General features: G+C 44.2%; 1 protein-coding gene across 1 annotated transcript in view; it reads right to left on the bottom strand.

Moving 5' to 3' along the window:
• Nucleotides 1-17,395, bottom strand: part of LOC139571421 (polypeptide N-acetylgalactosaminyltransferase 2-like) — a 132,948-nt gene that overhangs the window by 3,625 nt on the left and 111,928 nt on the right. The window contains exons 7-15 of the mRNA XM_071394272.1: nucleotides 16,849-16,970; nucleotides 10,078-10,165; nucleotides 9,233-9,320; nucleotides 2,932-3,035; nucleotides 2,545-2,671; nucleotides 1,356-1,448; nucleotides 972-1,055; nucleotides 669-795; nucleotides 84-203 (exon numbers count right to left, since the gene is read on the bottom strand). Coding sequence (XP_071250373.1) covers nucleotides 84-203; nucleotides 669-795; nucleotides 972-1,055; nucleotides 1,356-1,448; nucleotides 2,545-2,671; nucleotides 2,932-3,035; nucleotides 9,233-9,320; nucleotides 10,078-10,165; nucleotides 16,849-16,970 — 953 coding nt within the window. The remainder of the gene's footprint in view (nucleotides 1-83; nucleotides 204-668; nucleotides 796-971; nucleotides 1,056-1,355; nucleotides 1,449-2,544; nucleotides 2,672-2,931; nucleotides 3,036-9,232; nucleotides 9,321-10,077; nucleotides 10,166-16,848; nucleotides 16,971-17,395) is intronic.

The raw sequence follows: 17,395 nt of genomic DNA, 5'->3' as shown, positions 1-17,395 counted from the left end.
ACTGCTGTCAGTCTCTCATTTACTACTAGTGCTTTCTGATCGATCTGATCCTTGGTGCATGACTCGGTACTCGGCTCGCTCACCTGTCTGCTGTCGTTTTCCCTGCAGCCCTGCATTTTGATTTGTGAGCCTGCGGTGCGATCCACCACCGTCAGACACAGGTCCATGTGCTTCACTGACTTGTCCTTGGTCAGCGCCCATTCCTGAGGAGAAAGAGAGGGAGACAGTCAGTTTAGGTACTCCTCAATGATTATGTAGATCTATTTGTAATGTGTGTGTCTTTGTCAAGTGTGAATATGCGGTGTTTGCATGTTGTCTGTTGTAAATCACACCTATATAGACCAACAGGGCCTTGACTCTCCCATAATCCCCTCCTCCAGCGCAGTAATATAATCAATATGTTGTGGGAAGTGGGACATTAAAATGGATTTCATCAGTATGAATCGGAGACTCCCAATCAAAGCAATATTTGACTGTCCAGTCCAGCACCTGATAGTGGACTGTCCAGTCCAGCACCTGATAGTGGACTGTCCAGTCCAGAAACTGATAGTGGACTGTCCAGTCCAGAACCTGACCAAAAGTAAACCCACCTCAGTGTGTTGCCCAGCCCAGTGCACAGCTTGGTTATGTGTAATGGATCTGAGCAGTACCTGAGCCCTGAATGGTACCTGATTTCCCCCAGCATTGTGGCATTCATAGACCCCCACCACTCCGTCTGCAAAGTGTCCCAGCGTGTCTAAGCAGTTCCCTCCCTGCTGCAGAGCTCCGAAGGCAATGTCCTGATGGTCAGGGACCCTGAAGGGCCAGACAAACAGCACAAGTCAAGGGGATGTCAAATCACAAGACGTGAGTATATGCCACCACCAAAGTCTTTCCCCGAGTTTAATTTCCAAGTGGAATACAAAGGCCCCAAAAGTCTGTTCCGCCTATATATTGCTGGACCACTGTGGCGGTGTGGTCTCTCTACTTACCGCAGCTCAGGGTACACATTCTCCAAGTACCACTTGAATGGCTGGCAGCCAAGCCTCTTCTTCATCTCCATCCTGCTCTGAATGCTGCCAGACAGATAAAACCATGACTCATCTAACTACCAGCCATCTCAGAGAGACAGACAGCAGCATGACATCTGGAGGCAACTGAGATCACTACATCAAAGCACAGAGTACATGATATTAGAACTCAGCTCAGGGTGTACCATCTGACCTTCTGGAGGTGTCAGAAAAGGGGAAATGTCTTTTGTTATTCTATACAAGGACAGCAGGGCCATCTGTGATGCCATCTTGGAAGAAGTGTGTCTGAAACAATGCTTACTTGCCGTAGGGCACAGGAAGAAGGGCGTCTGAAAGGATACTTACTTGCCGTAGGGCACGTTTCGGGCCGAGGGCACAGCGGCGTAGTAAAAGTTCTTAAACTCATCCATCCACACCTCTGCTGCTCGCCTTGTGTTCCTGTGGACAGACCGATACACACCATGCTAGAATACTTTAAAAAATGCATTCTTCCTGTTCCTTCTTCCAGTCCTTGAAATAATCACTGATCTGAAATAATGTAATCATTTCAGTGCAGTAGCCTAAAAACTATAGGCAATGTTATAGATTCAATTGATCACATGTGTTATTTATTCAATAGAAGGATGGATGTCTGTTAAAATATGAACAGGGCAAGAGAAAGTGAGGAGGCGGTTCAAGCTTCAGAAAACACAGGAGGAGAGTGACAGTCCTCGAAGCTATTTTGAGATATGAGCACACATCCTAAGACTTGGCAATCTGTGGGGTTTTCAGTGCTATGTGACAGACTGGCAGTGAGGGAGTGGTCGCTTTCTCTCATCTCATTGATGAATCACCCAGATGCGAAACAGTGTTGACACTGCAGGGGTGAAGCCAAGACGAGAGCAGAGCTGAGGCTTCTGTTCTGATTGAGCCTCAATTTTAATGACTGCAGCTAAGCTAGACTTTGAACAGCAGTATTAGGATGTGAATTTCAGAGGAATGAAACAGCCCTTCCCTACAGGCTACTAGCAGGTATTCATCTCAATGCCTCAGCTTGGATTTCATTGGGTCTTTAAGAAAGGTAAAGTTAAGGGTAAAATGTGGGTAAAGTTACTGTAGGGTTAGTGAGTAAACTCAATTGCCAGTTAGCCTGTACAGTTGCCATTTTTTATGGCTCTCATTTCAAACTCTAATGTACACTCCCGCTGGTTGGTTATGTGCCAGTATGTAGAAGAGGTTAGTCCACAGTGCCAGTATGTAGAAGAGGTTAGTCCACAGTGACAGTATGTAGAAGAGGTTAGTCCACAGAGCCAGTATGTAGAAGAGGTTAGTCCACAGTGACAGTATGTAGAATAGGTTAGTCCACAGTGCCAGTATGTAGAAGAGATAGTCCACAGTGCCAGTATGTAGAAGAGGTTAGTCCACAGTGCCAGTATATAGAAGAGGTTAGTCCACAGTGCCCGTATGTAGAAGAGGTTAGTTAGTCCCCTGTGGACCACATGAAGGCAGACTTTAGCCAAGTCTACCTCACGTCACAGGTACAATCAATAGTCACCTAGCAAACACAGTGCCACTTCCCCCAGGGAAGGTATATGGGTGCTGCTTCCTGAAGACGTGGCCCACTCTACTGCAGGGAATGATCTCTAGACTGCCGCCACACTGCCACACGCGGAAAGAGATCTCTGCAATGTCCAAAGACAAATACAAAACACACACATTAATATAACGGTTTAGGGTAATGTTTTACAGTGACAATTCAATATGCTAGAACTTCCCACAGTTGGCACCTTCAATGTCAATACGATTTCAATCAGAAAATGGTGTCATATAATATTGACATATAGACATCGTAAACAATCCAAAAAAAGCATCCCACTCCCTCTCCCATTCCCACACAATGACAAACAAGCTCAAGCTTTCCTAGTGTTCTGTGTCCACTTACCTAGATTCTCTCCACCCCACACATCCATCATCATGTCGTACTTCCCCAGCAACTCAAAGTAGTCCTTGTCCATGACAAAGAGGCCGCCGGCGATCATGGGAGTCCTGAGAAAGGGGTATGACAGAAAGTAGCTAGGGTTATGAGACAAACCAGAGACCGTTCTGCCAAGTCCAGCTCTCCTACAGTCCTCTCATCTGCATGTGATACCCGGAGCCCTGTAACCCGGCAGCGGCAGGGAGGTTGGCCCTGTAACCCGGCAGCGGCAGGGAGGTTGGCCCTGTAACCCGGCAGCGAGGTTGGCCCTGTAACCCGGCAGCGGCAGGGAGGTTGGCCCTGTAACCCGGCAGCGGCAGGAAGGTTGGCCCTGTAACCCGGCAGGGGCAGGGAGGTTGGCCCTGTAACCCGGCAGGGGCAGGGAGGTTGGCCCTGTAACCCGGCAGCGGCAGGGAGGCTGGCCCTGTAACCCGGCAGCGGCAGGGAGGCTGGCCCTGTAACCCGGCAGCGGCAGGGAGGCTGGCCCTGTAACTCGGCAGCGGCAGGGAGGCTGGCCCTGTAACCCGGCAGCGGCAGGGAGGCTGGCCCTGTAACCCGGCAGCGGCAGAGAGCTGTGATGTCCGGCCCCCTGGCTGTTTGGATGGAATAATACAACACTTCACTTTTCCTCAGAGGCCATTTTGTTTTCGAAAGGAAGAAAAACATCAATGAGCGTCTTGGACAAAAGCCTGTTGAACAAAAATAGCCAGCTCTTTTGGCTCCCAAACGCCTCTTTAAAAAAATATGTTTTGTATTTTTTCAAGTCAAACAGTTTGAGATAGTTTGACTATGATTGGTGTTAAAAATAATTCTAATGAAATTAAATCACACACTACCTTAACCACAATGTATTTAAAAATGCATTGGTTTGTTATGAAAAAGAATGCTATTAAACATTTGCATTTAAAGTATAACTTTTTAATGTATATAAACAAAGTGCATATAAATCTGACCATTCAAAACGAATACAATCTGAACAGCATAATAGAATATTGCACCATGTCAAAGAAAAATAAATAACAATGTGCCAAACTGCAGCATCCAACTTAAAACATTAAACTGGTCCCTCTTTTCTCGCTCTTCTTTATTGCCATGTTATAACCAGCAGCACACAGCAACGCTGACCATATTTTGCTTTTATGAGAGATTTGCATTCAGAAATACAAGCTGCCTCACTTGAGGTGCTGATGCGGTTTCTTCTTCCAGTAACTATTTGTCCCGTTTTAGAGAAGACCGGATGTGGCCACTATTCAGAGTCTCCCTGTCATGACTTTAGTAAGCCGTGGGTAGACAGAGGCCTTGTTCTCCCACCAGCTCAGAGGATCTGCAGATCTTTGGAGGATGGACTCCTCCAAATAGGATCGGACCTCCATTATGGAATCTGCTGAGGGATTCCTTCCTGCTGCATCCCAGTTGCTCTCTCGTCAAACAGCATCCAAACAGCAGACGTTTGTGGCACTACTGCTGGTGCTTCTGCTCCATCTGATCCCTCTTCTTCCTGTTGCCCTGGTGCCTGAGCCAGCTGACTGCTGGGGCTGTCCCTCCCTGCTGCTGAGGTTATTCTTTGAAGAGCCTCATCAATCGCTCTGGCATCACTGAAGGCTAACTTCTTAAACCTGGGGTCAAGTGCAGCGGTTTCTGATAGCATGTGATTATATTCCATTCTGTGGAACTTTCTGTCCATTGATGAATATAGAGTGTCCAACTCTGTCACATGTCCTGTGGTTACATTTGCTTTTCTCTGGCGGCTGGCTGTGATTCACTGCAGACCCTTACACAGGAGTATCATTTTACATCAGGAGTATCACAGCAACTAATTAGTTCAGGTTCATGTTTTGTCTACTGATACTACATTCACATCTACTGCTCATATACATTTACAATACTGGATTAAATATTGATGTAGTAATAACTGCTTACTCCACTTCTCTCCACAGTGACTTGCTCAGGACTCTGCACACCTCCCATTCCTCTTGGGTTAGAGCATCAACAGCTGCATTGACAATTGACAGGGTAGAGATGATGGCATCCTTTGACTCAAGAAACTACTTCAACATATAAAATGTTGAATTCCACCTTGTAGTGCAGTCTTGTTTAGGCCTCAGCTCAGGCACCCCCATCTGTTGTTGCGTAGACTTTAGTTTTTCAGCACCTACTTTGCTCCTTTGGTAGTATTCCACAGCTGCTTTCACTTTGTCCACAGTGGGCTTCATCACCTTCAGAGCATTTCTTACAATCAGGTTGATTGTGTGGGCAAGACATGGATGATGGGTCCATTTAAACATTTTCATGGCTTTGGTTATGTTAGCTGCATTGTCGCTAACACAACAGACCACTTTTCCATCTACTTGCCATTCTCTGGCCACTCTCAACAGTTCCTCTGCCAAGTTCTCTGAGGTGTGTCTGTCGCTGAACTCAAAGAAGAAGTCCAGACGACCGCTAGACATCGAAAAATCTTCAATGAAGTGACATGTAACCGACATGTAAGAAGTGGTTACCCTTGATGTCCAACAGTCAGTGGTAAGGCAAACTGCAGTAGCTTTTTGGACTCTTTCCCGCACTGTGAGCATTGTGTGCTCTCGTACAGTTGTGGAATAAGTGATTTTGAAAGAGTTTTCCTGCTTGGAATTGTGTACATTGAATTTAGACTATTGCTATAATTTCTAAAACCTCTGTCCTCCACGACAGAAAAATGTCTGGAAATCGGTGGCAATCATTTTAATCAATGCAAAATCAATTTGGCCTTGTTTTGCTACAGACATAGACTTTGGCATAAACTGGTCCATATAACACTGCGTTGCTGTGGGTGGCGGGGTAGGCCTACTTGACTGAGTGGATACATCTCCACGTGTGGAGGTGCTGGCTCCACCACTATCACTAGCAGGCCCACTAGTTTCTCGAAGCTCCACTACAGCTAGCTTCACAGTTGGGTGCAGTTCGCATATGCCGGTGTAGGTTGTGCATAGAACCGGCTTTAGATTAGATTTTGTTTTAGCAAATTCTACACTGTGCTCTAACTCTGTCTACATTATTAAAATGCATCCAAATGTTACTGTGCTTTCGACTCATTTTCAGCTGTTTTCACAGCTGTCCTTCCTCCCTCTCATTGGCTGCTAAGTGTGTGACTGTGTGAGTAGGCTCGGCCCTCCCTCATGCGTCTTTGGTTCATTGGTTGACACTGCGTGTCTGATCAACAGGAACAACAGGTGAGGCTGTTAGTCTGAGCAGACAATCAGAACGAATGTGTGCGCTTGAGCATTTAGGCCTATATTCTTTTTTTTCCCTTATTTGAATTGGTTAATTCTATTCATTTAAATCTTTTGATTATTCATATCTTAATTTTTTATAAATAGATTTGGCTCTTCTGATATGCGAGCCGGCTCCCAACGTTCACCTACAAGAGCTGGCTCGTTTGCAAACGACCCATCACTGGTCTGCATGGTCAATGCAGCACATGCAACAATGTTGACGACAACAATGCTGTTTTCACTTTGCTTCTTAATATAAATCCACTAGCATTCTATAATGACACTATTAGTTTGTGTTTCTTACATCAGCAAACAGCTAGTTTGTCATTTCTTAGCAAGTTGCCCTAAATCTTGTTAGACGCTAATAAATGTACTGAGTAAGTGCAAATGTAGCTAGTTAATACCAGTGATGGTGTAGACCTAAATCAGCATGTTGTTTGTGCAACATTATCTTCTAAATCAAAGAGGAATATGCAAAGCAACAATATGTTAGCTACATGAAGTAGCTAAGAGAAAACATGAAATGTACCCAAAGCTTATAGGGTCCCCTAGGAAACACTTATCAACACTTTAGTTCCTACCTTGTCACAATAACTCCTCCCTGGCATTTTAATTTGTTGTCATCTCAAACAACACTGTATTCAAAGTGCCCACTATTATAATCTAACTATAGAATTAGAATAGTCATATTTCCATGATTCCAACAGTTTTGCTTTAATTTCCAAGTCAAATCGCAATTGCAACATTTGGTTAAAAATAAGTCCTATATTATTTGCCCATATCGTGCAGCCCTACGTGGCAGTGTGGAAATGAAGTCATGGCTTTAGAAGCTTCACTTTGACTCAAATGATGTCAATTAGCCTATTGGAGGTGTACCTGTGGATGTATTTCAAGGCCTCATGGGACATCATGGGAAAATCAAAAGAAATCAGCCAAGACCTCTGAAAAAAAATTGTAGACCTCCACAAGTTTGGTTCATCCTTGGGAGCAATTTCTAAACGCCTGAAGGTACCACGTTCATCTGTACAAACAATAGTACACAAGTATAAACACCATGGGACCAATCCCATAACAGCAGCAAAGGACCTTGTGAAGATGCTGGAGGAAACAGGTACAAAAGTATCTATATCCCCAGTAAAACGAGTCATATATCGACATAACCTGAAAGGCTGCTAAGCAAGGAAGAAGCCACTGCTCCAAAACCACCATAAAAAAGCCAGACTATCGTTTGCAACTGCACATGGGGACAAAGATCGTACTTTTCGGAGAAAGGTCCCCTGGTCTGATTAAACGAAAATAGAACTGTTTGGCCATAATGACCATCGTTATGTTTGGAGGAAAAAGGGGATGCTTGCAAGCTGAAGAACACCATCCCAACCGTGAAGCATGAGGGTGGCAGAATCATGTTGTGGGGGTACTTTGCTGCAGGAGAGACTGGTGCACTTAACAAAATAGTTGGCGTCATGAGGAAGGAGAATTATGTGGATATTGAAGCAACATCTCAAGACATCAGTCAGGAAGTTCAAGCTTGGTCGCAAATGGGTCTTCCAAATGGACAATGACCCCAAGCATACTTCCAATGGTGTGGCAAAATGGCTTAAGGACAACAAAGTCAAGGTATTGGAGTGGCCATCACAAAGCCCTGACCTCAGTCCTATAGAACATTTGTGGGCAGAACTGAAAAAGCATGTGCATGCAAGGAGGCCAACAAACCTGACTCAGTTACACCAGCTCTGTCAGGAGGAATGGGCCAAAATTCACCCAACTTTTTGTGGGAAGCTTGTGGAAGGCTACCCGAAACGTTTGACCCAAGTTAAACAATTTAAAGGAAATGCTACCAAATACTAATTGAGTTTATGTAAACTTCTGACTCACTGGGAATGTGATGAAAGAAATAAAAGCTGAAATAAATCACTCTACTATTATTCTGACATTTCACATTCTTAAAATAAAGTGGTGATCCTAACTGACCTAAGGGAGGGAATTTTTACTAATTTTTATTAAATGTCAGGAATTGTGAAAAACTGAGTTTAAATGTATTTTGTTAAGGTGTATGTAAACTTTCGACTTCAACTGTATGTGTTGCCACCCTAGGATCACTCACTACTCATAAAGAAAATGTAGAACTTTTATTATTCAAAAACTAAAAATACCGTCCAATTCTTTTTAAATACAATGATATAATATTTTGGCCATATCGCCCAGCCCAACAGGGACATGGATCTAACAAGGTCTGATCTACAGGGACATGGATCTAACAAGGTCTGGTCTACAGGGACATGGATCAAACAAGGTCTGGTCTACAGGGTCATGGATAATGCATGGATACTAAAGCAGATCTAGAAGACCATTTAACCAGAACAGCTTATCCTATTGTTTTCTCTAAACATGTCACAAACAAATTACATATTTTCAAATGCCAATTACAATAAAAAAATAACTTGAGTCACCCTTCGGGTTAATTTCCATCACCTTGTGAAGAGGAACAAGATGCATTATAGGCAATGAAGAGCCATATTCTAATTCTAGCCTTTGGATATTGATTAAATGCTGCCCTCTGTTGGTTACCAATACGTTTACTGAGAGAATGCATCTGACATTTGGTTATTATGTAAAACAGAACCATTTCTGTGATCTCATACTGATCGAACAAATCAAAGTGTTTGCTCTCTTCTGATCTTTCTTTCACAGCAATATCTTCATCAATTATCTTCTCCCTCATCATCACCATACACAATTTAAGACAAAGATGGATAAGATGAGAACGCCTTCGATCACCTCTGTGTTTACTTCACCCTGCAATATCATACGGCACCGTGGACGTCAGGGAGAAAATGGAACAGAGGCTCAAAGGCTCAGTTTTATTTCAGGAGCTTTTGGCTATATTCCCCCAGAGGGCTCAGTGTGGACGCTGCACACTGATATCTAATGCTGCCTGCCTCAGCCTCTTCTCCAGGGGGCACTGGCTATGAGGCAGAGGAGAGGACAGCAGAAAGAACCCAGAGGTGAGACAGGCTTACTTGATTGGAGCAGTGGGGTTTCCTTGACGCACCCTCCTCTGCTCCACGGTCATATAGTCCCACTTGAAGACCAGATTCCAATCAAATCCTAGAGCGGGAAAAACAGGTACTGATTAGGTTTTAAGGGAATTCAAGTAAACAAGAGTAGATTCATTTTGATAACAGGAAAAGCTGGTTGTCAGTGTTTGTATTTCTCTTAACACTACTATCCTTTTCACACACAATGCCTAACTGATAGATATATTACACATCTGTGGCGTTCCCTCTATCTACATTTTTAGATACATTTTTAATTTATTTAACCTTTATTTAACTATGCAAGTCAGTTAAGAACAAATTCTTATTTACGATGACGGCCTAGGAACAGTGGGTTAAACTGCCTCATTTAGGGGCAGAACGACATATTTTTACCTTGACAGCTCGGGGATTCGATCTGGCAACCTTTCGGTTACTGGCCCAACGCTCTAACCACGAGGCTACCTGCCGCCCCATATGGCTGTACATTACACTTCTCATAAACCCTATAGAGTGCAGGAGCCATGGGAGTGCACAATGTAATCTGCCTATATCCCTAGACAAATCAACCAAATAGTTTCCATTCCAAAGGGCACTCCCTTTTTCAAGATTTATCACACGCTTATTCTCTCCTTTGCTCTCACACACATGCAGCCAACCAACCAACCAGCCACTCAGTCAGCCAGTCAGTCCGTCAGCCAGCCACACTCCAAGAAACAGACTTCTTTGGCAGAAGGTGACATTGGGTACAGAGTGAAAACTGCCATGTGATTTTCCAGCCTGCCCTGGAGAGGAAAGGAAAGCTGCAGGTGTAGATGAGTGGGATTTACCTCCTTTGAGATCGGCCGAGGCGCCTACGTACTGGAAGTTGTCCATGTTGATGACGTCGATGATGGGGGAAACAACCCGCGTTTTGTCCTGTGAGGGAGGTGTAAAGAGAGAAAGATGGGACACAAAGATGCAGTGTTCCACTAGATTATATAGAAATAAGACTCGGGGACTGAAATAATCAGTCAAAACCACCACATCATTTCACAACCAAGCACTAGATAAAAGCTGAATAACAAATTACAGTCCAAAACAGATCTGCGGCGAGTCAAACTTTTGTCCACATATTCACTTAAATATATGAGCTTAACACAGCCAAAACACAAATAGATTTCCAAGAGGGAAGTACAAGATTTGCTGAGCGTCACATAAATCAGATGGAATAGTTCTGGAATGATCCAATCCAAGTCTTTTGATGAAGCAGCAGAAAACTACAGCAGTAACTGTGTTCCATTGAAGTTTTGTCAAACCAACGGTGAGTTAGAGCTCTTTAAATCAAGTAACATTTTAGGGGTCACATAATCATATTTAGCAGATGTTATTGCGGGTGTAGCGAAATGCTTCTGTTCCTAACTTCAACAGATCAGTGATATCTAACAATACACACACATCTAAAATTTAAATAATGGAATTAAGAAATATAGAAATATTAGGATGAGCAATGTCGGAGTCCGGAGTGTGTGTCAAATCAAATCAAATTGTATTGGTCACATACACATGGTTAGCAGATGTTAATGCGAGTGTAGAGAAATGCTTGTGCTTCTAGTTCTGACTATGCAGTAATATCTAACAAGGATTCTATCAAATTCACAACAACTACCTTATACACACAAATGTAAAGGGATGAATAAGAATATGTACATATAAATATATGGGTGAGCGATGGCGTGCGGCATAGGCAAGATGCAGTAGATGGTATAGAATACAGTAAACACATATGAGATGAGTAATGTAGGATATGTAAACATTAATAAAGTGGCATTATTTAAAGTGACTAGTGATAACTTTATTAACTCCATTTATTTAAGTGGCCAGAGATTTGAGTCTGTATGTTGACAGCAGCCTCTCTATGTTAGTGATGGCTGTTTAACAGTCTGATGGCCTTGAGATAGAAGCTGTTTTTCCAGCTTTGATGCACCTGTACTGACCTCGCCTTCTGGATGATAGCGGGGTGAACAGGCAGTGGCTCGGGTGAATGTTGTCCTTGATGATCTTTTGGCCTTCCTGTGACATCGGGAGCTGTAAGTGTCCTGGAGGGCAGGTAGTTTGCCCCCGGTGATGCGTTGTGCAGACCGCACTACCCTCTGGAGAGCCTTACGGTTGATTGTGGTGCAATTGCTGTACCAGGCGGTGATACAGCCCGACAGGATGCTCTTGATTGTGCATCTGTAAATGTTTGTGAGTGTTTTAGATGACAAGCCACATTTCTTCAGCCTCTTGAGGTTGAGGAGGCGATGTTGTGCCTTCACCACGTTGTCTGTGTGGGTGGACCATTTCAGTTTGTGATGTGTACGCCGAGGAACTTAAAACTTCCCACCTTCTCCACTACTGTCCCATCGATGTGGATGGGGGGGGGGGGCTCCCTCTGCTGTTTCCTGTAGTCCACGATCATCTCTCCTTTGTTTAGTTGACGTTGAGTGTGAGGTTATATTCCTGACGACACCACACTCCGAGGGCCCTCACCTCCTCCCTGTAGGCCGCCTCGTCGTTCTTGGCAATCAGGCCTACCACTGTAGTGTTGTCTGCAAACTTGATGATTGAGTTGGAAGCGTGCATGGCCACGCAGTCATGGGTGAACAGGGAGTACAGGAGAGGGCTTAGAACGCACCCTTGTGGGGCCCCAGTGTTGAGGATCAGCGGGGTGGAGATGTTGTTTCCTACCCTCACCACCTGGGGGCGACCCGTCAGAAAGTCCAGGACCCAGCTGCACAGGGCGAGTTTGGAGGGTACTATGGTGTTAAATGCTGAGGTGTAGTCAATAAACAGCATTCTTACATAGGTATTCCTCTTTTCCAGATGGGATAGGGCAGTGTGATGGCGATTGCATCATCAGTGGACTTATTGGGGCGGTAAGCAAATTGGAGTGGGTCTTGGGTATCAGGTAGGGTGGAGGTGATATGATCCTTGACTAGTCTCTCAAAGCACTTCATGATGACAGGAGTGAGTGCAATGGGGCGATAGTCATTTAGTTCATTACCTTAGCTTTCTTGGGAACAGGAACAATGGTGGCCATCTTGAAGCATGTGGGGACAACAGACTGGGATAGGGATTGGTTGAATATGTCTGTAAACACACCAGCCAGCTGGTCTCTGAGGATGCGGCTAGGGATGCCGTTTGGGCCGGCAGCCTTGCGAGGGTTAACACGTTTTACTCACGTTGGTAGCGGGCCGTGTCAGTGGCACTGTATTGTGCTCAAAGCGAGCAATGAAGTTGTTTAATTTGTCTGGGAGTAAGTCGTCGATGTCCGCATTGGGGCTGGTTTTCTTTTTGTAATCCGTGACTGACTATAGACCCTGCCACATGCGTCTCGTGTTTGAGCCGTTGAATTGCGACTCTACTTTGTCTCTATACTGACGCTTTGCTTGTTAGATTGCCTTGCGGAGGGAATAGCTACACTGTTTGTATTCAGTCGCCTTGCCATGATTAAAAGCGGTGGTTCGTGCTTTCAGTTTTGCGCGAATGCTGCCATTAATCCACGGTTTCTGGTTAGGGGTTTTAATAGTCAGTGGGTACGACATCTCCGATGCACTTGCTAATAAACTTGTACACCAAGTCAGCGTATACATCAATGTTGTTGTTTGAGGCTATCTGTAACATTTCCCAGTCCACGTGATCGAAGCAATCTTGAAGAGTGGAATCCGATTGGTCAGACCAGCGTTGTATTGACCTGAGCACAGGCGTTTCCTGTTTTAGTTTCTGTCTATAGGCTGGGAGCAACAAAATGGATTCATGGTCAGATTTGCCGAAGGCATGGCGCGGGAGGGCTTTGTATGCATCGCGGAAGTTCAAGTAGCAATGATCCAGAATTCTGCCAGCTCGTGTCACGCATTCGATATGCTGATAGAATTTAGGGAGTATTGATCTTAGGTTAGCTTTGTTAAAATCCGCAGCTACAATAAATGCAGCCTCAGGACGTATGGTTTCCAATTTACATAAAGTCCACCGAAGTTATTTTAGGGCCAACGCGGTATCTGCTTGGGGGGGGGGGGGGGGGGGAGAATATACACAGCTGTGACTGTAATCTAAAACAATTCTCTTGGAAGATAATGCGGTCGGCATTTGATTGTAAGGAATTCTAGGCCAGGTGAACCTAAGGACTTGAGTTCCTGTAGGTTGTTATGATTAACGACGCATGGTGTAATCACAAGGCACACACCTCCGCCCTTCTTCTTTCCAGAGAGATGTTTGTTTCTGTCGGCGCGATGTTTGAAGAAACCGGGTGGCTGTACCGACTCTGACAAAGTATCCGGAGTGAGCCATGTTTCCGTGAAACAAAGAATGTTAAAATCTCTGATGTCTCTCTGGAAGGCAACTCGAGCCCTAATTTCGTCCACCTTGTTATCTAGAGTTTGGACATTGGCGAGTAATATGCTAGGAAGCGGTGGAGTCTGACCAGTAGGCCGCTCCGTCTGCCTCTCATGCGGCGACCACGTTGTTTTGGGTCGGCCTCTGGGATAAGATTGCATGTCCAGGATGTGTGTGTATATATATATATATACAGTGGGGAGAATAAGTATTTGATACACTGACAATTTTGCAGGTTTTCCTACTTACAAAGCATGTAGAGGTCTGTAATTTTTATCATAGGTACACTTCAACTGTGAGAGAAGGAATCTAAAACAAAAATCCAGAAAATCACATTGTATGATTTTTAATTAATTAATTTGCATTTTATTGCATGACATAAGTATTTGATACATCAGAAAAGCAGAACTGAATATTTGGTACAGAAACCTTAGTTTGCAATTACAGAGATCATACGTTTCCTGTAGTTCTTGACCAGGTTTGCACACACTGCAGCAGGGATTTTGGCCCACTCCTCCATACAGACCTTCTCCAGATCCTTCAGGTTTCGGGGCTGTCGCTGGGCAATACGGACTTTCGGCTCCCTCCAAAGATTTTCTATTGGGTTCAGGTCTGGAGACTGGCTAGGCCACTCCAGGACCTTGAGATGCTTCTTACGGAGCCACTCCTTAGTTGCCCTGGCTGTGTGTTTCGGGTCGTTGTCATGCTGGAAGACCCAGCCACGACCCATCTTCAATGCTCTTACTGAGGGAAGGAGGTTGTTGGTCAAGATCTCGCGATACATGGCCCCATCCATCCTCCCTTCAATACGGTGCAGTCGTCCTGTCCCCTTTGCAGAAAAGCATCCCCAAAGAATGATGTTTCCACCTCCATGCTTCACGGTTGGGATGGTGTTCTTGGGGTTGTACTCATCCTTCTATTCCTCCAAACACGGCGAGTGGAGTTTAGAGCAAAAAGCTCTATTTTTGTCTCATCAGACCACATGACCTTCTCCCATTCCTCCTCTGGATCATCCAGATGGTCATTGGCAAACTTCAGACGGGCCTGGACATGCGCTGGCTTGAGCAGGGGGACCTTGCGTGCGCTGCAGGATTTTAATCCATGACGGCGTAGTGTGTTACTAATGGTTTTCTTTGAGACTGTGGTCCCAGCTCTCTTCAGGTCATTGACCAGGTCCTGCCGTGTAGTTCTGGGCTGATCCCTCACATTCCTCATGATCATTGATGCCCCACGAGGTGAGATCTTGCATGGAGCCCCAGACCGAGGGTGATTGACCGTCATCTTGAACTTCTTCCATTTTCTAATAATTGTGCCAACAGTTGTTGCCTTCTCACCAAGCTGCTTGGCTATTGTCCTGTAGCCCATCCCAGCCTTGTACAGGTCTACAATTTATCCCTGATGTCCTTACACAGCTCTCTGGTCTTGGCCATTGTGGAGAGGTTGGAGTCTGTTTGATTGAGTGTGTGGACAGGTGTCTTTTATACAGGTAACGAGTTCAAACAGGTGCAGTTAATACAGGTAATGAGTGGAGAACAGGAGGGCTTCTTAAAGAAAAACTAACAGGTCTGTGAGAGCCGGAATTCTTACTGGTTGGTAGGTGATCAAATACTTATGTCATGCAATAAAATGCAAATTAATTACTTAAAAATCATACAATGTGATTTTCTGGATTTTTGTTTTAGATTCCGTCTCTCACAGTTGAAGTGTACCTATGATAAAAATGACAGACCTCTACATGCTTTGTAAGTAGGAAAACCTGCAAAATCGGCAGTGTATCAAATACTTGTTCTCCCCACTGTATATATATATATATATATATATATATATATATATATGTGTGTAAAAAGTCAAGGGGTCCGAATACATTCCGAAGGCACTGTATGTGTGTGTAAAACTATGAAATAACACATATGGAATCATACAGTAACCACAAAAGTGTTAGACAAATCTAAATATATTTTATTTGTGAGATTCTTCAAAGTAGCCACCCTTTGCCTTGATGACAGGTTTGCGCACTCTTGGCATTCTCTCAACCAGCTTCATGAGGTAGTCACCTGGAATGCATTTTAATTAACAGGTGTGCCTTGTTTAAAGTGAATTTGTGGAATGTCTTTCCTCAATGCGTTTGAGCCAATCAGTTGTGTTGTGACAAGGTAGGGGTAGTATACAGAAGATAGCCCTATTTGGTAAAAGACCAAGTCCATATTATGGCAAGAACAGCTCAAATAAGCAAAGAGAAACGACAGTCCATCATCATTACTTTAATACATGAAGTTCAGTCAATAAGGCACATTTCCAATAACTTTCTTCAAGTGCAGTTCGAAAAATCATCAAGAGCTGTGATGAAACTGGCTCTTATGAGGACCGCCACAGGAAAGGAAGACCCAGAGTTACATCTGCTGCAGAGGATAAGTTCATTAGAGTTACCAGCCTCAGAAATTGTTCAAGTAACAGACACATCTCAACATCAACTGTTCAGAGGAAACTGCGTGAATCGGACCTTCATGGTCGAATTTCTGCAAAAAACTACTACTAAAGGACACCAATAAGAAGAAGAGACTTGCTTGGGCCAAGAAACACAAGGAATGAACATTAGACCGGTGGAAATCTGTACTTTGATCTGATGAATCCAAATTTGAGATTTTTTCCAGACGCCGTGTCTTTGTGAGACGCAGAGTAGGTGAACAGATGATCTCTGCATGTGTGGTTCCCACCGTGAAGCATGGAGGAGGTGGTGTTAAGGTTTGGGGGTGCTTTGCTGGTGACACTGTCTGATTTATTTAGAATTCAAGGCATGGCTACCACAGCATTCTGCAGCAATACGCCATCCCATCTGGTTTCACCTTGGTCGGACTATAATTTGTTTTCCAACAGGACAATGACCCAACACACCTCCAGGCTGTGTAAGGGCTATTTGATCAAAGAAGGAGATGGAGTGCTGCATTAGATGACCTGGCCTCCACAATCTCCCGACCTCAACCCAATTGAGATGGTTTGGGATGAGTTGGACCGCAGAGTGAAGGGAAAGCAGCCAACAAGGGCTCAACTCCTTTAAGACTGTTGGAAAAGCATTCCAGGTGAAGCTGGTTGAGAGTACCAGGAGTGTGCAAAGCTGTCATCAAGGCAATGTGTGGCTACTTTGACAAATCTCAAATATAAAATATATTTTGATTTGTTTAACACTTTTTTGGTTACTACATGATTTCATGTGTTATTTCATAGTTTTGATGTCTATGGTACACACTGACCTCTGCCACCCTTTCCAGGAGTGGTTCCAGCCAGTGTTCATTACACTCGCAATGGCTGTCCAGGAAGGTGAGAACACTGGCAGTGGCTGTGTCGGCCCCTCTCACCCGCGATCTCATCAGACCTGTGGAGGAGTAACATGCCTGGTGCTCTTATCAATATGTCATCTACAAATACACAATGGTTTATTCATGTGTGTGCAGGCCTCTCATTTCTATGTATACAGTACCGGTTCTCTGAAGTTTGGGATGTGCATATCACAATAGTTGGCTACTCATATTTAAATATCTATTTACATTGAAACTTTTCACATTATTAATACAAATCTTAAAAATACCCCCTGATTAAAATGGTTAAATTTACTTTATACATTTTAGTCATTTAGCAGACACTTATTGTAGTAACCTGGTATATTTATGTTTACCAATAGATGGCAGTATTGACTCAAGACGGGGGTTTGCTTCCCGCTATCCGTAGCTATTTCCTATGTCTGCCTATATAACTATGATTAAGAAAGCTTCAGGTAGCTTAAGCCAGGTGCATTAGAGA

Source organism: Salvelinus alpinus, chromosome 3, assembly GCF_045679555.1.
Source record: "Salvelinus alpinus chromosome 3, SLU_Salpinus.1, whole genome shotgun sequence".
NCBI classification, from domain to species: Eukaryota; Metazoa; Chordata; class Actinopteri; order Salmoniformes; family Salmonidae; genus Salvelinus; species Salvelinus alpinus.
The sequence above is the reverse complement of the archived record's forward strand: the minus strand, read 5'-3'. Positions and strand labels throughout refer to the sequence as shown.